Genomic DNA, 23245 nt, shown 5'->3' with positions numbered 1-23245 from the left:
TTTTTCAGCATTAGAATGCTATTTAATGTGCTTGTACAATTTATTAAGTGGTGACTAAGGCCCTAAAAGTAAGTGCTTCTCTTAAACATGAGTAGACAGATACTCTACTCCCGAGCTCACAAAGGCCATGCATTTATAATAGCAGGTTTTGAAGGACAGCAGGGAAAAAACAAAACAAAAAAACAAAAACAAAAACAAAAACAACTTACAGAAAACTTGGCATTTGGCTGCCCATTATTTAAAATCTCAATGGATTTAAGCAATTTAAATTATAAACTCTCATTTAATAAAACACCCACACAATGACAAGAATGAGACTTTAATCAGTTTTAAGTGGAGTTTATAACACTAAGAGATAAAGGGTTGTTAACAAACACAATAACAAATGGACATCTGATTGGTATGAGGCATTATCCTGTACACATCATATTGGGTTTTTGTGTATCCTCAGTGCATAGCATTTACACACAGAGCCACTGCTGCACAGCACAAGAGTATCTGAAGAGGCTGAATCAGAGTAAGGCTGTTTAAAACAGACTGAAATTTTTAGTATATATATTCTATATGAAAACAGATTGAACTTTTGAATGGCAGGTAGAAGGCAACTCTGCCAAACACCACAATTAAAGCCCCCACTTTAGTGCACAGTTCCACCCCTTCCATCTGCATGCATGACACATTAACAGTATTTAAAGGTAAACGAGGCACTTTGTGGCAACCACAGCCATCGTTATGAACATATTGCACAAATTTTCTAGAACTAAACATGTAACTTGTACCCTACTTTTATTTTTTAAAGCTGAAACATTTGATGCTGCCGGTAAACTCCACTTAAGTTTATAACCTGTGCCACAGCAAAGAATGGTGATGCTATTTTTCAACTACCCTTTTATAATTATGGCAAAAATGTTCAAGAGGAGCTACAAAGGACTCGGGATGGTAAAGGGCCCAATTGTAAGCTTTCTTAAAAGTGATGCCTTCAAGTAACTTCAGACATGTAAGCTGCTGCACATCCAAAAAGTCTAAGAAAACATTCCAGAAACTCAGAGAGATTACCTACAGAATGCATTTCAGGCTAATTATGAATACTGTCATAAATAAAGTTTTCATTAGGACTTGAAAACCTTTCAGTCATAGCAATTCTTGTCAAATTCTATGGGGATGGTAACTGAAATAAAGGAGAGTATGTATAATATATATTTATATATATATAATATATATATAATGCCATTTTTCCATTTCCAATGACTACACCATAAAATGTAAGCAAGGCTTCTCAAAAACACTGAAACATTCAAAATCAAAACCCTCATTCAGACCTTCACATTCCAAAGGAAAAATAATAACAGTGCAAAAGCCCATTATAATGTCATTATTTATGACCTGGCCCTCCATGTTACATATTGGAACAATACAAGTTATGTTTGAGTATGCTGTGCCCAAAATTGTAATAAAGAACAGTATTAATAACTATCTTCAAAACATGAAGTTGATTTTCATTTTAGTCAACAATTTTTAGCTTTTATGAAAAACAAGGTGGTATATAAATTTCAATGGTGAGATCTTAGGAATAGTTGTCTCTAACTTTACCAATTTAACTTATGAGCAGTCAATCAATAACTCTATATATCAATGTTTAAATATAAAGGTGTAAATCCTAAGAGCTTTGTTAAAAATTTAAAAATTTTATTTGTTGAATGAAACTGATGAGGTATGGAAAATATGTCAACATTTACTAAGAGTATTTTAGATGAAGTTCTGCCTAATCTATTTACCATCAAACTCTATAAATGCTGCTCTAGTAGGTCCTATGCAATCTGTATTTGTAAATTAACTAGGTCAGACCACAGCTAGTGAACAATTTCAGCACCAATAAGTTATTGAAAATGGAATTTTACACCATTAAGAAATATAATGGCTGGATATTCAAATGTCAAGATCAAGGTATAATTTGAAAGACACCAAATTGCTGGAAAAAATCCGTTTTAATGATATTTTCACATTAGCTTTACAATAGTTGTACTCTGCTTAAAATTGTATGCAGTCTGGGCATATCAAATATATGATGATATTTTTAAGAAGTGAAATTGAAGCCCTAGTCCCAACTCTAGCACTATGAAGAAATGATACAACACTGCACATTAAAAAAATCTATTCTTTCAATAGCAAATCAATAAAGCATATGTAGGACAATTTCTACTGAAAAATTAAATGTCTTATTTGTGCAGTGTTAGGAAAATGTACTGCAATGCTAATTTCCTTTTTAACACAAATAATATCCTTTTTAATATAAACATATGTATTCAGAATTCAAGTAAAATTCCCTAACAGTTAATGACATTTAAAAAAATGTGCAAAACTGCAAAACTCATTGTAATAGAATGTGTAAGGTCAAAGGGGTGGAACGGCTGACAGCTATTGGATTGAATAAGTGCATCATAAATCTTCAAAGAAAAAAACACTTACTGTAGAATCTCAAATTGAAATTTCCTCGCAGCATTACAAAATATTTTATATTTAATGAGAAAAAAGAAGCTTGCAGGCAGCACATGAAGCATCCACAGCAGGTATATGATTGAAAACTAATAAAATAAGTGTAAGCTGTTGACTGATGTAGGTACTAATAGCATCTGACTTTTAGCACTGGCCTTGATTACACAGGAGATGGAGCAGTCATTACAATTGAGAAAACATATTTAATAAATCATTGTCAAATTTTTATGTTTCAAGCCCATTCTTTGTTGATAGCCTCCACATTTATATGGTTAAGTCATTGTTGCTGTGTTTCCTTATCTATGACCACATTATTTTTATAACCCTTCATTTGTGGATTCTTAAGATGTTGCAGAAGGTTCATTCCTGTACCCCAATACAGATTCACTTCCTCTAGCTGCCTTTTCTAGCACCAATATGCTTTAAAAAAAAATGCACAAACAACAAGCAGTGACAGCGGCCAATTCCTCAAATGTCCAGATTAATAACTGTAGCATGCTAAAGAAAGGTGTGTGTAAATAGCTGGAGATGGTATATGGTCCAGAGTCCAGCATAAAATATATTCCTTTCTGAGCATTCCCTCCATTCCCCTAACCCAAATTACATGCATTAGAATGTAGCAAAACCCTTCAGAAACATCTCTTAGCCAACTGCAAACTTATCTGTTGCCACAAGTGCAAAGGGGTAGGATGTGAACCAGTATATCACAAAGCTCTTTAGCCACTTCAGTTGGTGACAGAACACAAAAGGAAAAATTCCTACGTATACACATCAGTCTGTCTCCACTTTTTATAAAACTGGAATAAAATGGGAAAGTGCCATCTTTATTAATCCTAATTGAATTTTAAATGTCCTTTTGACACAAAAAGGTATATACATGACACAGCTACACAACCTTTTTTCAACTGGACAACAAGTGTCAAAACCCTGTGGATGTATAGGGTAAAACAAGATTGGTCAGGAAAAGAGAATTGTTCCTATAACTGGTAATCTGACACAATGTCCTATTGCCATTAAAAAAAAAGGTCCGTTTTCAGTTTATTCAAGTTTGTTTTCATGGTGTATTATCCCTCTTGATAAAAAAAATTCAGACTTTTGTAATTTGTGTATGCTGATCTTCATCAAAAGGTTCATTCTCTGGATCAGAGTCAGTGGTGTCAGAATATCTATAATGATCAGGTTCATTGTCACTAACATCTGGCGTTACAGAAGTTGAACTGCTAGCCTCTGGATTTGATGGCTCCTCTACTGTTTTTGTGAAGTACAGCTTCACCTGGAGAAAGAAAAAATTTAAAATGAAAATCCACAAATATGACTAATCTTAAATTACTTAGTGAAGATATATATTTTTAACAGATTAATTTTTAAGTACTATTAAATAACAAGCATGATCTTTAGAAGGCAACTGCCTTTTAAATGACTTCTTAGGATTTCCTACATTTTCTTTCTTGCTATGTACTTAAAAGATGATTTTAATAAATTATTTAAAAAACATAAACTGCAAGTATTAGCTAAATAATTCTACAAAAGAAATGAAGATTGAAGATTATCAATAGTTTTCAATTACAAAATTCAATTCACAAATGATCAGGCTCCAAAAGAATGTTTTTCTTACTACCTGTCTAAAACTCAATGTATTTTTTATATAAACAACACTATACAAACATACAAAATATGTGATCAACAATGATGTTTAGGATCTTTTAGCTTTAAAAACTTCAACTAATGTGAGAAAAGGGAAGTTAACATCATATAGTGGTCTGCACAGGCCAAGAACCTTTATATGTACAAAATAATTGTTGAAACAACCTTATATGTTAGGTATTTCCATTTTAAAGGAGAGGAAGTTAAGGCCCAGATAGGTTAGGGTATGTGGTAAAAGTCACATATCTGGTAGGCAGTAGATGTGAGATTTAAATAAGATCTGAATTCAAATCCCTTTCTCATTCAATTATATTAACAGCCCCTCCCCTATTATTCAAGAAGTCATTATCAACTCTTCTCTCTTACAACCAACATCCATACTCCATCAGTAAATTTGTTAAGTTAATCTCACAGGTTGTTACCCCTCACTGCCACTATTTTACTCCAAGTAACCACGATCTATCACCCTTAATGAACCACTGCAAGTGCCTCTTAACTATCTCCCAGCTTCCATTCTTGTTCCCCTCCCTACTTTCCTCACCAGTCTGTATTTTAATGGCATGAACAGAGTGAACATTTACAGACGAAATTCAGATTACATCTTTTCTGTAGTGAAAGCACTCTAATATCTTCACACTTGGGCTGGGTTTCCTGTCCACTCTGTTTTAGTTAAAATGACTTATCACTTCTCATATATGTATCAACAAGCTCATTCCTGTCTCAGGGCTTTTGCATCTCTGCTCTCCCCTCTGTTTCCGGTTATCTGTATAGCTCACTAGTATTATTTACACCTCTGCTTAAATGTCACCTGCTTGGTCAGGCCTTCTGTAACCATCCTAGCTTAAAAAACAAACAAAACAAAACACACACCAAGACTACTCTCTATCCCATCTCTATTTTCATAGCGCCTACCACAATATGACATTTTAAAATGTTTACTAATAATAGAAAGTTTTTATTTATAATCACAAATATAAAACCTCTTCCAATATTAAAACAGAAAATAAAACTAGAAGGAAAAAGACACTTTAAAACCTAATGGTTGAGAAAAATGTAGATTTAGAGAAAAGAAAGGAAACCTGATGATTCTAACAGAAATGTCTAGCCTGGAGGACACTATGTTAAGTAAAGTAAATCGGGCACAAATACTGCATTTTCTCACTCTTACGTGGGAGATAAAACCGTTGAGCTCATAGAAGTAGAGAGTAGAACTGTGGTTACTAGAGGGTGAGAAGGGTAGTGGTGAAGGGAGTACAGGGAGAGATTGGTTAACAGATACAGTATTACAGCTAGACAGGAGGTATAAGGTCTAGTGTTCTATAGTACTGTGGGGAGACTATAGTTAGCAACGACAAATTGTATATTTTCCAATAGCTAGAAGGGAGGACTTTGAATTTTCCCAACACAAAGAAATGATAAATGAGGTGATGGATATGCTAATTACCTGATTTGATCATTACACATTATACACATGTACGGAAATATCATTCTGCAACCCAAAATATGTACAATTATGTCTCAATTAAAAATAAAGAGGAGACTTTGAAATACTTAAAATAAATTTAAGATCTAAAGGCATTTAATATTAGATCTATTTTTGCTTAAAACCTGTAGGGCTCCCTCCTCACTTTTTAAAAGTATGACTAGCAATATTCTTATGCTTATAAGCTATGGTTAGGTTTGTTGTATGTCATAAAAATAGAATAAAAAAATAAGAGAAATAAAAATAGACAGGAGAAGAGTATGGTGAATAGGAGGGGGAAAAAATCAAGTGAAATAGGAAAGGGGAAGAAAAAATGATAACCATTTGGGAGTGTTTACATATCAGATTTTTTTTTAATCTGAAGAATTCCTGTTTATAAATAGAAACACAATACACAAGTATCACATATAGACAAAAATGAAACAAAGATACAATGAAATGAAAATGAAACAAGAAACAATGAGGAAATATTAATAGAAAGAGTTTATAAAAAAGAATAAAAGGTCAGGACAATCAGAGAAGGCCTTTCAAAGATGATGAGATTGAAGCTAAGGGTGGAAATATGAGAACAGCCGTGTGAAGGACAGGGGGAAGACTGGGGTAGAAAGGTACAAGGAGAAGGAAAAGAACTGAAAAGATCAGAGGCAGAAGCTTAGCACTGTGAAGATTTGAAGAGAGACCAGTACAGCTTAATCTCAGGAAGCAAGGAGAGAAGGTGGCTAGAGTCTATGTAGGAGGGGAGGCCTGTGCTAAATTATGTAGGTCCTTGTAGGTCATTGGTAAAAAACCCACAAGCTCTTTATAAAGTGTCAACAGGAGTGACACAATCAAGTCTATTTTTAAGATTACTCTAATGAGTTGAGACTAAATTGGAAAGGAGACAAGAGTGGAAGCAGTAAAAACATTCCATATGAATGATTCCCAAATGACTGAGTTCCATCCATTTCTTTCTTCCCCTGTTCCTAATTCATATCCTACTCACTTAACTCCCCGGCTGTACCTCTGCACCAGATTTCCCCAAACAACAACAAAGAATTGGGTAAGGAAAAACGCAGCTTTTTTGACTCTGTGTGTATTAGGGTATTTCATTTGAAACTTTCAGGTTACTGCTACATAAACATTGCTTCTAAATAATACATAATTTGAAAACTAGTCAAGCAAGTTCTTTATCAGCTATACACACCTAGTATAAAACACTTTCTCACTTAAGATAGATTGGCTTAAAAAACACACACATACACACACATATACAAAAGTCACTACCAACTCCCCAAAATGTTTAACTGACCTTAAAATTTGGAGAAAAGTATCGGTTGGCCTTGTCTTTATTTGCTTTGTCAAGATCATTTTTTGTTAAAGTAAGTACTAGATATTCTTTGTCATTATCTGCACGCTCTATACTACAAATGCTATCAATTTCTTGATCACATAGACTTCCATTTTCTACTTTTTCTGAGGTTTCCTCTGGTCCTGGTATGAAGAACGTATTTACCCAAAAGTGAAACATTTTGTCCTAAAAACAAAAAAAAAAAAAGAAAGAAAAGAAAAGAAAAAGAAAAAAGAAAAAGACTTACTTTTTATTAAATGATTTATTTTTTAAAAAAGAAAATATGTCACCTATATTAGACAAATCCCCCCAGAAGTCAACAAAACAAACTATGTGATCATTTGATATTGTGAATAAAGGTAAACACAAAGACTATCATATGGCAATCTATGGGTTAGCTACTGTATTCTTCACATATGATTTTTCCGTTATTGATTTTTAGACCAAAAATATAATCTCAAGAACTAAGATAACTTACTTTTATCTTAAAATTTTAAGTAAAATACCTCTTTTCTATTCTAATACTAGCTTAAAAAAATATTTTCAGTTTGTATGTACAAACAAAATTCAGATATGGATTTAATTTGTGTGTATTTCAAATAAGCTATATTCCAAGATTTATTTTAACAAAAGTTAAAGGAAGGTTAGTGCAATTTCCCTGATCAAGTGTGGCAAATACATGTTTACTTTTATGGCAATAAAAACTTAAGTGGCTCCAGTTTCTTACATGACAATGTATGCTTGAAAACTTTCATAATAAAATATGAGGGGGGCGGGAAGGAGTGTTTCTGATTTCTTATTATGTTATAAAATGCCCATTCTTAAAATAAAAAATCACTTGGTAATAATATGAAGCTTGCTTAATCAAAAACCACAACAGAAGTTCCCAATTTCAAACTTTTATTGACCAACATAGAAATTTGGCCTGTATAAATCATTTGACAACTAATGATGTAAAGCCTTGTGACATTTTATCTCATGCCTTAAACTGTAATTTAAATCTTTTATTCTAATTTATCTTCAAGTTTTGTGTTTTTCTCCAAGAAGTTAAGACCCTTAAGGATCTATGCCTTAAAATTTCATTATATCTTTTAACAGAACCTAGCAAGGCAATTTTATATATGACAAGTTACTTTGTTAACTTCAATTATTTTAGCAAAGTCATTGAGTTAGTAATTATATTTTACTTAGAGCCAGAAGAAAATAAGCTAACAATATTTAAGTTTCCAAAAATGTTCATTCCTTATGTATATAGATTATACTAACATTGTTTTCATTTGTTTAAATCACAGCAGACATTTAAATAAAGCAGGAAAATTAAAAAGGAAATTTATGTAATCCAAGACACACAAACATCACAAATATTTAATCAATTGTAAGTGTACTATTGTTAAGTACTGGTGATAAGAACTGAAACAAAAATTAGTACATTCTAAAGGTGTAGGGAAATGGTAATGCAGGCGACTTTTTAAATGCAAAATATAAAATTTATGTGTATTAAATACTATGAATGGGGGGGGACCCAAACTTACTAATTATCTTAATTTTAAAACATTTTCTAACATTTCCAGGAATAAAAAGTAACTTTTCAAAGTTATTAAGATATATTTAACTTTGATTTATACAGAAAAGGCAGGAAATGGGCTTCTGGTGAAATAAAAATCAGTTTAATATTTTGTGGTTTTTCTAGCTAGTTGGATTCTGGATAAAGGAAATTATATTTCTTTGACTTCTGGACAAAGTCAAAGTAGCATTTAAAATTTTTGCAGTAAATGAAATATCCTCTTATTTTCTTTCAAAAGAAAAAGATAAAAAAATAAAAAAACACTAAATCAATCTTATTACTAAAAATGTCTGAAGATTGGCAATATGCTAACTATCTAACATATTTACCAAGGCAACAATACATAAAGCTAGCTAGTGCCTTTCTTCAAGACAACTTAAAAATTTTGCACCTACGCTCACTTTAAATAGTCATATTTAATATTTTAAACCAAGATAGTTTTAAAATGAGCTCTTGCCTTCTCTAAACATAGCTCAGTAAAATACAAACCTCACTAATTTTCTAAACCTGCATATTTGAATAATACCACATTTTTTCATTTTTTATTATTTCCTCTTCATACCAAGTTCTCTCTCAGCTAAAAAACTAAATAATCAGTAAATCTGAGGAAGCTAAATAGAAAATAACTCAGTCTTAAAAAACATAAACCACAATGGAGGAAAAAGTAGTTTATGTCATTATATAAGACCACAGAACAGATCTTATTTCTATCTATAGAACAAAGTTTTTTAAAGTTATGGTCTCAGCTAATTAACCATCCTTGTTAGGGAATGAATATTCATCTCATGTTACAATGCCACTTGGCCTTTTCCTTCTAACAGGATTATTTACCAATATAATGTCTCATCAATGTTACTTACAGTAATCAAAGTCTAATAGAAAACTAATTATAGTTCATTAGATGTCAGTCATAAAATAAAATATTTCCTTTAATCTCTTCTTACAGAATGATTTCTGCCTAACCAAAGGCTTTAAGCAAAAGATCCCAGGTTACTCTTCGAAATATGGCTATTTTGGATATTTTTCTCAATAAAAGTAAAGTGCAAACCTTTTTTAGCATCTTGTTCTGTTTGTGGAAGAACTCTACTTTGATGTCACCACACACAGGCAATGGCTGAGGGAACTCAAAGTACATGAACTTGTCTTCCCGTCGTGTGGGTCCTGAACTGGAGGAATATATCTTCACCTTTAGCTGGCAGACCACAAACTGAGGATCTGCATGGTTAAATACATACTAGTATCATTTCACAGGAAATGCCCTTAACTGTCAAACTGTCAAAAATGATTTTAATGATAAATATCAGCGACATACACAAAATAGTGATTCTGTATCTATAACCCTGATCTAAAACAAATCAATGGAAATACATTAGATAAAAAATATAATCAATGCAAGAGTTCCTCCAATTTGAACCTTCAAAATAAGGTTCTATTACTGGTACTAAAATCAATTCCTATTTCATGAATAGCAAATCCCAAGATTAGACTTCTAGCAATATAACATCAAAACTTTAACATTAAAATTATGCTAAAAATCCTAATATAAATTACTTTAAGGATTAAAAATGATAAAATAATTTTCTGACACATGTGAATTGCATAAAAGGTAACTTTTTAAATAGATATTTGCTGTAGTATTTTGAAGTCTCTTAGCACATAACAAAAATCACAAAATATATATTATTACATGTTCACAAGAAGAAAGAGAATATAACCTATAACCAGGTTTATATAATTTATAAATTCTATAAACACACATGTAAATACTTATAAAAATATTAACCATCATTCATTTTACCTATAGCCCACATTTTATTTTTAAAGGTATATAAAGCCACCATTGTGAGAAACAGGAAGGAAGAGATCTGAAATGTCTGCAAACAAATGCAATAGACCTTAAGTAAAACTTGTAGCACAACGTTCCTTCCCTCCAAAATACACCATTTTCATTAACAACTATGTTTGTTTTGGTGAATTTGTTTTAAAATAACTGGTAAAACATAAATTCTCAAAATTCATCATGTTTTTACATTAACAATTCAACTAAAGGGTGGTAAAGTATGGAAAGAGAAGGAGTATGTGTTTTATTTTTTAAATGTATTCATAAATCATTTTTAGCTAATGACATTAATGATTAAAGAAATTAAAGACTAATATTAAGATTCTAGGACTTCAAAAATCTAAAGTTACTTAAATAATATGACAAAATATAATTCATTTGTAGTACACCAAGGTGTCACAAAACAAGAATCTATTTAAAAAGAAATGGATTAACCCTAGGGAGTAAGAAGCAGCTTTTGAAGGAAATATACCAAGATAATCAAGAAATAGAAACACAAGCTTGCATAAAGTATATGAGAAATATATACATACATATACATATAAACAAAATTCTCAGCATCAAAAGATGTCATTATTCTTAAAGATGAAGTCTCACGTTTTTATCAATGTGACCAGTGACTAAGAACAAGGTAAAAGCTAAACCAAGGTAAATTAAATTTCCAGTTTAATAAACATCTACTACCTCATCTATGTGATATCTAAAGTGATATCTGCAATCACAAAAATAATATGTTTGATAAAAGCATGCAGGGTTATTTTTACATGGATTTGTAAGACATTTATCATGAGAAAAAGCTGCCTCAAAAAGGAGAAATAACTACATCAACAATATGTCAATAAATTTTACTTTCTTGATACAAGGTGCAATGAGCCATTTCACAAAACTTTATGTGATACTGAAAATTTCACTGGGAAGTCTAGCTTGAAGAAGCAAATGAACAAGTTCTGATTTCACAGCTGTTATAAAATTAACCAGGACGAAAATGCCTTATAATCTTATTAATCTTAGCTCCACTAATTCAGAATCTGAATCCTGATTTTAGGACTTTAAAAAGCAAACTAATAGTAGAGCCAGATTTCAATTAAACTACCTCTAAAATGTATAGCTTCAAGAATTTTAGAATTGTATGAATAATTCATAAGCTAATTATAATCAGTGTTACTTAGAATTTCCCCTAAAAACTAAGCCAAAATTGTTTTAGTAAAAATAAGTAGTAAAGATTTCCTCAAATCATTAAAGAAAATAATCTCTACAATATGAATTTCACATTTTATATAGATATGGCCTAACTTGTCAGAAATCCAGTATTAGTATTGTTCTGTGGACTTGTGAGACACAATTCTGATATGTGTCCTTTGATACAACTGTGTTCTAAAGAAATGACAAGATCCATGCCCAGTAAATAAAAATCAGAATTAAATTTTCTTGGATGTATACATGTTAGATAATATAGTCTTTAGAGAAAACCACACTGATCATCTTTTATTAATATTTTTAACCCCATAGTAACTTTTCCTTCACTTAGAAATACTAAGACAATAATCAAGAAAAAAGTTTCTAATACTCTGTTTTTCACCACTAGTTTTGTTTTCTTCCCTAATTCCTCTTCTTCTTTCTCAACCCAAGCTGCCATTCCTCTTGTCTCAGTCCTCACCCTCTGCTTTCCTTCAGGCCTTCCCAACCCCTAACTCCAAATATATTTTCATGAAAGACTTCACTACTCTCTTGATGCTACCCAAAATATCAGGTATCTCTCACCTAGATTCGAACCTATGCTTCCAACTATTCACACTGCGTATCTTCACAGAACAGCTCACTTTCAGCTGATTTAAAACATGTTTAAAACCAAAATATCAACATTCATGTCTCCGAGTCTCAGATTTACTTTTCTTTCTTCTCCTTTCTGTGAATCATTCATTTGACCAGGATGAACGCTTTGAAAAAATCTCTGGACATAAATGGCAACAGAAAAACTAGCCAAATCCCATTTGATTGCCCTAGGACATCTGGCGTAAGGCCAGTCACATCACTAGTTTCCTTTTCCACTATTTTCTTTCCTCTTACAATCACAACTTTATATACAACTGTCCTTAAAACATGGTTTAAGATGCTAGCATTACCATGATACTGTAGTATTTATCAAAGCCAGTCTGTCATCCTCATTCAGGACCCTCTAACAGTAAGTAAGTCCCACATTCCACCCCTATTCTATTCTCTGTCACTACATTTCTTACCCAGCTCATTTCCTTCTGTTGTGCTTCAATTCAAGCTATTACCCACTGCCTGTAATACTTCTTTCAGTTTTAGTGACAATCTAAACTGTATGCTTTCCCCAACGTTCAATAAAGAGCCAGTGGACTTCCTTCATGAAACTGTTTGACAACTCTTGTCAAAACTTTCTTTTTTGAATATAGCATTTATAACATACACATACAATCTCTCATTTAACTACATATTACTTGTATTATAATACAGCTTCACTACATAGTATTAAATCACAGGGCATAAAGAGGGAACTAGAAAATTAGCAAAGATTAAAAAGATTTCAGTAGTCAATAATTTTGAGACTGGAAGTTTTAATGAAATAATGTGAGACCAAAAGAAAAAAATAAAACAGAGTTTAAATGTAGACAGGCAGAGCAGAAGTGACAAGAGATTTTTGCTAGAGAGGCCAATGTGAAAAAATTGTATAGATAAGATGACTGAACTGAATGTTCTCTCTCATTATCTCCATAATATTTTATACTTTTCTTTTGGCTCTAACACTGATATCTACACTATAGGAAGAGGATCAGTTTTTTCTTCCTTTTCCCTTCTCTATGAATCTGTGAAGTTCCTATGTCAATTACCTCCAACAGCCCAGTGCCTTGCACTCAGCAGTTTTTAAAATTGTACTTAGATGAAAAAAGCATCAATGGAATTCCTTAGAAGCCTTTAACACATTAACTACCACGAGAGTTGTATTTAACTCACTCTAGTTTTGACCCTGGGGCAGCGTGAAGCATATATAAAACCTTACTTGTTGATGTTCTTATAATTACAATTAATATTGACAATTTAATTGTAAAAACATGGATTAAATAAAGTCAATAAATTTCATTTTTCTATTTATGTTTAACTTTAAATTACACTTTAAGTTTTTATTCTATTTTCATAATAAAACACTGTGGCCCCAAGGAAAAGTTTCTGCTTTTTTTGTGTGGCAGTCAATGTGTTAACATGCTGTATTCGTAAATCTGTGGTCTTTGATAAACTTCCCTCGCCCTAAGAATACAAGAAAGATCTGTTAACGGTGATCACATCTGACAAAGATAAACAACATAAAGAAATCAATTTTCTGCACAGAAATTAATTTGGAGATAGAAAATTTTTAATTACATAAACATTTTCAAGAAGCAAAACTGAAAGTTGAAAACTAAAACCACTTAGCAAATTGTAAAATATCACTGAATTATTATTAGAAGCATTAAAAGATATAATGAAGTTGTCTCTTCAATAAAATTGTCAGAAACAATTTTATAGTTTCTAGATAAGCTAATAAAATAAACTTTATATAACTGTTTGTTTATAATATATATGATATATTATATATGCCTTTGTTTCTAGATAAACTGCTAATAAAATTATAGAGGTTAGGCCAGAGAGAAATAATTAGAGTCAGACAACAATGACATGATCTATACTTAGTACTTATCCAAAAAGTTCCATATTTCAAAGTCTCTTCATTTTATTAATAAGCAAAATCAAAGAGAGGTAGATGACATGCCCAGGGTCACACAGCACATTAATCTAGGACTGGAACACAGCTCTTAATCCAGGTTCTCTCTAACACCCCACACACTTTGACTCAATCCCATTCTTCACTCATTATACTTCAGCCTGCTGTCATGTCTTATCACTTCTTCCTTTACTTTTCATTGCCCTGTCACAACTTTTGTCAATATCTAGTCTTCCCAACGTATTCGGGAACTGGTCCCTGCCCTAAGACCAGCAAACTCATGAATTCCACTGCTAATCTCATGCTGGACCTCTGATGAGATAGGTTTTTTAGTCATCAGGTCAGAATTTAGCCTGCATATGGTAAATGAAGCACAGAATACTTCTTTGACAAATATAATTTAGCTTCAACAACATTAAAACCCATTGCTCTTGGCCTCCTTAACCCAATGAGCTGAACAACGGAGCTCAATAATTAGCTCAAATACTTCAGAAATACACTCTCCTGCATAAATACACTCTCCTGGTAAATTTCATTCTAGATTTTTATATAAACTTCTAGATATGGTAAGAAAAGTATTTCAATACATGGAAGGATGAGAATTTAGAGCACTTACTGCAAGTTCCACCACTGAACATTGGAATAGTTTCAAACATCATCTTGTGAAACAACAGTGCCACTGGTCTATAATCCAGATGATTCTTTAGCAGGTAGCTATAATAATACACATAGCGCCTCTGACTGGGAATAGTTACTCCCTGGTGGAGAGGAAAAAAAAAAAAGAGAAGCCAAATTCAAAAGAAAAGTTTCATCATCATTATTTCACTACATTGCGACAGTAACTGAGTTATAGCCATTGAAGAATATATACACATTAGAAATTTGACCTTAAATAATTAATACTTAAATCCAGCTCAATAGAATAAATCAGAACAACATCAACACATAGGACAATATCAGAGTAACTTTTCTCCCTTAAAATACAATTATCATAACACCCCATTTATCCAAAGGTCACAACAATGCTTTGACCGATGAACCCAATAAGCAAAGGCCACTGCATATCCCAAATAACTGTCAAAGATCTCTGTACTACATTTATGCTCTTGACACCTATGGCTCTCCATAAGGATTTATGAACTCTGATTAAACACAATTCCTCACAAACTTGCTTTACTTACTTTCCAGGGAAAAGCATATCAGAATCAGCAAACTAGATAGAGGCATACCACCTTTAAGAAGCAGAAGCAGCAGTAGCAAAAAGTGATTCTAGCCTTACAGCCCCACAAAAACAGGGGTATGCGGTTGACATAAATGTATACAATCCACTAACAGAGGTACTTAAAAACACTACTATGCTACATATATCTCTTTGTTAAAGAAACCAGAGAAGTATAAAATGCCTTAGAAAATTAAGTATTACGAAGGCTTAAAATACACATAATTCATGTGGTATTTAAAAAGGAAACAAGCTTGACTAAATTATCTAAAGAAAAAATCAAATACGTGCAATGATGCATTCACTAATGGTGCTGACTAAAGGAGGTAATAGGGTGCTTATCTAAGGCTTCTTTTTTATGACACAAAGTGACTTAAGAAAAATTCAACTTAGATATATAAGCCAAATAATAAACAACATTAAGAAGTCTAACAGAAGTGACTTACAGAAAACTGTACTTTAAATTAAAGTATACTCAAGAGGAAAAAGAATTTCCAATATTTTTCAAGTTACTATTGGTATCTAAAGCTCCTCAACGTGTTAAAAATTCTGGACACAAATATGCTTCTTCCCCCTAATGAAAAGTATAAAGTACAAGTCATTTAAGGTTTTGGCCATACGGCAAAGACCATATATTTTGTAGTCAGAAGATTAGGATTTGAATGCTGACAGTCAAAACACAAACTGATGCGTTTCCTCAGGAAAATGAAGACAATAATACATACTCTTCCTTCTTAAGATTCTCATGAGGATCAAACACCAAATGCAGTTACACAAAAGCATGCTAAAACTACAAAATGGTATGCAAATACTAATTAACAGTTTTAAAATTTCCACCTGTATTTAAGGTATAGTTTTGGAATAGCTGGAATTTTATTTCTTTGTATTTTTCTTAAAGAAACAGTGGTAAACTTGTATGACTCTGAAGAGCTGTTACAAAAATTAACATTAAAAATTATCAGTAAAGTTTAAAAAATACTTAAAATGGTTTATTACACTCCATTATTTATTCACTAATGCCATGCCACTTCAGCAAACAACTTATCATTCATGTTTATCAAGACAGAATATAGAATTGCTAAGCAGGCACGATGGGGGAAATAGACAGAAGATGGGTGAGGCAGGGTACTTTTGTAAACAATGTGAATTTTTGAACCATATGACTTTATTACCCAGTCAAAAAACTAAATAAATTTAACACATTTTTAAGTCAATGCAAGTCTATAAGACCAGATTGTCAAGTAATTATTTGTTGTGGTTTAGTGGATATTTTTCTCTTTACTTCCATTTTTGGTATAAGTTTGTGTACAATAATAAAAAGATTTTAAAGCTTTGAGTTTTCTCAAGTAGCAAGTGATTGGTAGTACGTCTACAATGCAGGTAGGTGTTTATACACTCAATCCTCCCCAAAAAGGGTTAGGCAAACATACAAAGAATATATGAATCTACTAGATGTCAACACTGGGTAAACAATTTGTGTGTGAATACAGGCCAAACCAAAATTACTGACAATTTAAAGAAAAACAGGGAAGAGCACATTTTAAAATCTCATTATTTTACTATCAAAATTATACAGAATTAGGCTTCCATTTCTTAACTTTACAATTCTTATCTACCTGTTAGCTTGCCAGCATCTCAAATTCAACATACCCAGATTAACAGAAACTAAAAAGTTGGAAGGCCCATGTGTGTATGTGCCACAGTACCAAATGCGTCCTCTCTCCTCCAGTCCCATCTCTCTGAGCCATGATGCACACTCACTCAAATTTAATTAATGCTCTGCAATCTAGATTTCAAATAAAATGAGTAAAAAGTCCAAACTGTTAACAATGCAACTTATACTTCAAATATCATAATTCTTCAATATATACACTGAAACAATGATTTATGATTATGTGCATGGTTTACCTACAGCACCTTGATTATGAAGGTTTAATTAAAATAGGTATCTTTTTAAAATCTAAGAAATTAAAATTTTACTGATCTTTGAAAACCTATTTTATACATATTAATATGAAAAAAGGGCTGACCTTTTAAGCTCTTGGAGATTAAAAAATACTCTATGTTTTCAAATTTTCCATTTTTCATTTAAATTATGATTAATAAAAACCAGTTTTGTTCTCTAGCCAAGAACTTTTAAGTTAAACTGGTCTATATTATATATACCACAGTTCTACTTTCTACTGCTAGGTAGCTCTCCTTTTCCACTCTATTTGTGAAAAAAATTACTTATACAGTTGACCCTTGAACAATAGGAGTTTGAACTGTATGGGTCCACTTATACATGTTTTTTTCCCCCAATAAACATATTGGAAATTTTTGGAGATCTACAACAATTTGAAAAAACTTGCAGACAAATCACATAGTCTCGAAATATAAAAAAAAAAATAAAAAAAAATATACGTTGATTATTAGTCTATTTTATCATTTACTATCATAAAATATATACAAATCTATTATAAAAAGTTAAAATTTATCAAAACTTATGCATACATTTACAAACCATACGTGGCACCATTTGCAATTGAGAGAAATGTAAACATGAAGATTCAGTATTAAATCATAACTGCATAAATTAATCGTAGTGCATACTCTACTACTGTAATAATTTCATAGCCACCTCCTATTGGTACTATGGTGAGCTCAAGTATTGCAAGAGTCCATTTAAAACACTGCGTTATGCCAAGTAAGCAGTTTGTCTCTCCAGTAAATTGCATATTGCAGTAAAAAGTGATTTCTCACAGCTCTCCCATATTTTTCACCATGTTTAGTGCAATACTATAAACCTTGAATAACACTATGGGACCCACATGAAGTGCCACCAGTGATGCCGGAAGTACTCCCAAGAAGCAGAGAAGAGTCATAAGAAAAAGCTGAATTCCTTGCTATGCACTGTAGATTGAGGTCAGTAGCTGCCATTTCAGACAGATGATTTATCTTGTAAACAGATGATGTAAACTTACAGTATCAATAAGTACAGTACTATAAATGCATTTAATATTTTTCTCTTCCTTATGGTTTTCTTAATAACCTGTTCTTTTCTCTACCTTATTTTATTATAAGAATACAGTATATAATACATGTAACATACAAAGTATGTGTTACCTAACGGTTTATGTTACTGGTAAGGCTTCTGGTCAACAGTAGGCTATTAATAGTTAAGTTTTGGGGGAGTCAAAAGTTATAGGAAGATTTTCAACTGCATGGGGGGTTGGCACCCCTAGCCCCCACACTGTTCAAGGGTCAACTATATTCTTAATCTTTTTTCTTCAAACGTAACTTTCAACACATTTTAACTTTAGCTAAAGATAGCATTCTTCTGGTTGACTTAGCACTATGTTCCTGGCCATCATCTCCAAAGTCAGCCATTGCTTCTTTAACTCCCTTATGTTCATAGACTAGGAGGTAGAACTCAGGAGTGTATGTAGTATTACTCCCACCATTCCTTCCAGCCCACTTTTCCACAGCTTCACCTATTTCAAATCCGTGTCACTCAATAACTCTTTCTTTTTGTATTCACTTATTAAACTCCTGACCATAATGATTACAGCACTCTGTCACCCCACCTCTTTTTCTATCCTGACCTACACATCATCCTCAATGAATGTGGTTCATAATTTACTGGGAACACTGAGGTCATCTAATATGAACACTCAAAATTCCCTTCTGCCATCTTAAAATCTCTTCATACTTAATAAGAATCTCTTCTTGTTCAACAAGATTCCATTTTGGGCCTGTGCCCTATTACTTACCTTCTCTCTGGCATTGGCCATTATTCTCTCTACCTGTTTCCTCCCAATAATATGCTCAGGTAATCCTTAATTCTTTATCCAAAACTAGTAAACAATTTAAAGACCAAAAATCCACGTTCTCCTTGGATCTTGTCTCTCTCTCAAACTATCATCCCTTCTCTCTATAAACAGCAAAATCTGTAGAAGCTTCTACTCCTAATCCAGAAAAATTGGTTATTATGAGGCTGATTTCCTAGTGGTAATTAACACTTCCTTAACACCTAATTTCCTACTGTTTTTCTAGTCCCTTCCTGGCTGATCTTTTGGCAGCCATTCTGAAACTCCCTGCTTCTGTCATAAGACTTACTCTCTAAAAGTTTCTTCCTACCCTTATATAGGTTGTCTCTTCTCTTCTTGATCCTAAATGTAGGCATCTCTCAAAAGTTTTGTCCCTTCTCTATGTCAATCCCATCTATTCCAGTATTTTAATTATTAATATCAATCTTACACAATAACTTCAAAACCTGTCTCCCTCAGTATGACTTTATTCTCAACTGCCAGTACAGAATTTCTAACACTTAAGTGGACATTTCTACCTAGAAATCTCAGAAATACTTAAAACATACATATCCAAAAATTGAAGCTTGTTTATATGGACCAAGCTCTCTTATTTCTGTCACTGATATTCACTATTTTCTCCAGCACCCAAGCCCAAAACCAATTCTAATAACTACTACCACCACTGCTTATTGAGCTCTTACTATGTTCTTTGCATTTTTCTAAATGTCTTTAGAAATATATAATACTCATAAAACCATATAACGTGGGTATTATTGATAACACTACATCATAAGGTCATATATCTTCATAAGTAATGGAACTAGATTTCATCCTAGCACCCAAACTCCAGAGCTTCCATTCAACCACTACAGTATCCTGCCATCTTCTTTCTGCTAGAGGAAGGACACAGAGCTGACAGATGGCAGTGATGACATACATGGGGTTATAGAAAAGAGAAGTGAGGGAAACCCAGCACTATGGCAAAGGTCCAGGCAGCAGAGTGGAGGTAAGAGATACAGTCAGCATATTATTAATAATTACCTGGGACATGTAGATGTACATAAATACATGCATACACAAAGAATACACACAAAATGGGAAATAAGCCAGAGATTGAGTTCATCTAGTATACCCATCTTTGATTCCTACACATCTATCCAGATTTTGACTGTAAATACTACCCAAAATATCAGTTCAGGTTTTCTGTGGCCTATTTCAGTTTCTTCCTGCAACATTGTAATAAACATTGTGATAGCCAACTGATTATCAACTTTTATCTTTCTTTTTCTTTCTTTTTTTTTTTTTGAGACAGACTCGTACTCTATTGCCCAGGCTAGAGTGCCGTGGCATCAGCCTAGCTCACATACAACCTCAGACTCCTGGGCTCAAGCGATCCTACTGTCTCAACCTCCCAAGTAGCTGAGACTACAGGTATGCACCACCATGCCCGGCTAATTTTTTCTATATATATTTTTAGTTGTCCAGCTAATTTCTTTCTATTTTAGTAGAGACGGGGTCTCGCTCTTGCTCAGGCTGGTCTTGAACTCCTGACCTTGAGCGATCCACCTGCCTGGGCCTCCCAGGGTGCTAGGATTACAGGCATGAGCCACCGCGCCTGGCCTAATTATCAACTCTTATCTATTCTTCAATCTTTTATACCAACCACACTTGGATTAATTTTACAACAGTGTAAGATTAATCCCATTACAAACAAATCCAAAGTATTAAATGATATCCTGGTGCCTACTCAGAGAATACTATAATTCAATTACAATATAAATATACAGCCCCAACCTCTTTTTTCATTCTTACCTCTCACAATTCCCTTGCATGTACTCTTACTTTTGGCCAAACTGAAGTATTTAATTTCCCCTAATTGTGCTTTCTGGCTTCCCCTCTCTTTTATCATATTAAGGTATAAGAGCTATGCAAGCAGCCATCTGTGAAGTTTTACATATTTTCTAACACCTGAACTAATTTAGATAACACAATCACTTGATGCTTCAAGGTTTGATAAGCAGCCACCTGAAATGCAATTCAGACCAGGTACTACTTCTTGAGGGCAACTAGACATTTCCATTCTTGGAATGTCTATTCAGATTTTATATCGCATCTTCAATCATTTATGATGACTTATTTTACTGAATGTTACCTGTTTCCCATTGAAACTTTTGAATTGATTAGCATAGGCCTGAATATCATTTTTACCATTGTCTCCACGCTGTAGTTTTATCACCTTTCTCATACTTAACAATTCATTTTTGTTTTCCCTCTTTTCTTTTTCCTTGATTGGCTTTCAAAATGATGTACTGATTTTATTGGTATTTTCATGCAATCAGTGTTCGGATTTATTAGTTCAAATAGTTTACTGTTTCCTAATTCATTAATTAATGTTTTTGCCTAATCCCTACTCATTATACTCAATTCTAACATGAATTTATATTTTCTTATTCAGTCAAAAATTATTTAAGAAAGTGGTTTTAAATTTTCATATAAATTTGAACTTCAACAAAAAAACTCTCTAGTTCAATAGAACTATAATCAAGGAATGGGGCTTATACATGTCTCCTAACAAGTGAGTTTTTCTGGTAGCTGACCTAATGAATAATTAATCTTGGTAACTGTTTTGTGAATGACAGAAAAAAAGAAATAAACTTTATGGGCTAATTTTATTATATTATTCAAGTCACCTATATATAGTTATATGTCGCTTAGGAGGAATGATGTCTTTGGGCGATTTCCTTATTGTATGTGTATCATAGAATGTATTTAACACAAACCTAGAAGATACAGCCTATTACTGCTAGGCTGCAAACCTGTACAACACATTACTATGCTGAATACTGTAGATGACTAACACAATTGTAAGTATTTGTGTATCTAAACATAGAAATGGAACATTAAAAATACAGTATAAGGGATAAAAAACAGTACACCTCCATAAGGCACTTTCCATGAATGGAAGTTGCTCTGGTTAATTCAGTAAGTGAGTGGTGACTGAATGTGAAGACCTAGGAACTACTGTACACCACTGTACATTTTATAAAAACACTGTACACTTAGGCTACACTAAATTTATTTCAAAATATTACTTTCTTCAATAATAAACTTAGCTTTCTGTAACTTTTTTACAAAAAATATTTTTATACTTCTACACAGATTTTTCTATTTTTGTTTTTTACTTTTTAAACTTTTTGGTTAAAAACTAAGACACAAACACACATGTTAGACTAGGCCTACACAGGGTCAGGATCATCGTCATCACTCTCTTCCACCTCCACATCTTGTCCTACTAGAAGGTCTGCAGGAGCAATAACATGCACGGGGCTGTCATCTCCTATGACAACCATGACTTCTTCTGGAATACCTCCTGAAGGATCTGCCTGAGGCTGTTTTACAGTTAACTTTTTTAATAAGTAGAATGAGTATATGCTAAAATAACAATAAAAAGTATACTAAATATGTACACTAGTAATATATTCATTTAGCGTCATTATCAAGAATTATATACTACACATAATAGTTGCTTTTCTTTTATGACTGGCAACCCAAGTTTTGTTTACACCAGCATCACCACAAGCACCTGAGTAATGTGTGGTACTATGACGTCATGACAGCTAGTCATGTCACTAGGTCATAGGAATTTTTCAGCTTCATTATAATCTTATGGGACTACCATTGTATATGCAGTCTGACGTTGACCCAAACATCATTGTGTCGCACATGACTTTATTTTCTTACTTTTTACCTTCTTGAAGTATATTAAAGATTCCTATCGTTATTTTTCTATCAATTTTTCCTCATTTCTTCCAGGTTTTGCTTAATAAATTTTGACATTAGGTTTAGCACATGTAAGTTCATAACTGCTAAGTCTTCACATGGAATGTACCCTGTGTCAATATGACATTTTTGATCCAGTTTTATGCTTTAAATGCTACTCTGATACTGAGATCCTGTAATCTGCTTTTGAAAATTAAATTTGCTTGATATATCTTTAATCAACCATTTATTTTTAAGCTTGAGTTGTTTTATGTAAATCTCTTGTATATGATTAATTTCTTAAAAACAGAGACTTAAAGGTATAGCTTATAATATATCTTTCAGACCTAAAATACTGCCATAATACTACCAGAACAGAATACTACCTTAATACCGTAACACAA

At 32.6% G+C, this 23245-nt stretch overlaps 1 protein-coding gene across 2 annotated transcripts in view; it reads right to left on the bottom strand.

The window, feature by feature from the left end:
• Positions 1–1231: 1231 nt before the first annotated feature.
• Positions 1232–23245, bottom strand: part of PTEN (phosphatase and tensin homolog) — an 85527-nt gene continuing 63513 nt past the window's right edge. For both annotated transcript variants that reach the window (XM_069459855.1, XM_069459854.1), the window contains 4 exons: positions 14689–14830; positions 9560–9726; positions 6909–7133; positions 1232–3766 (listed from right to left, as the gene is read on the bottom strand). In XM_069459855.1, the coding sequence (XP_069315956.1) occupies positions 3581–3766; positions 6909–7133; positions 9560–9726; positions 14689–14830 (720 nt within the window). In that variant the 3' untranslated portion in view covers positions 1232–3580. The remainder of the gene's footprint in view (positions 3767–6908; positions 7134–9559; positions 9727–14688; positions 14831–23245) is intronic.

Source organism: Eulemur rufifrons, chromosome 28 (assembly GCF_041146395.1).
Source record: "Eulemur rufifrons isolate Redbay chromosome 28, OSU_ERuf_1, whole genome shotgun sequence".
NCBI lineage: Eukaryota > Metazoa > Chordata > Mammalia > Primates > Lemuridae > Eulemur > Eulemur rufifrons.
Note: the sequence above shows the minus strand (reverse complement) of the source record. Positions and strands in the feature narration are given on the sequence as shown.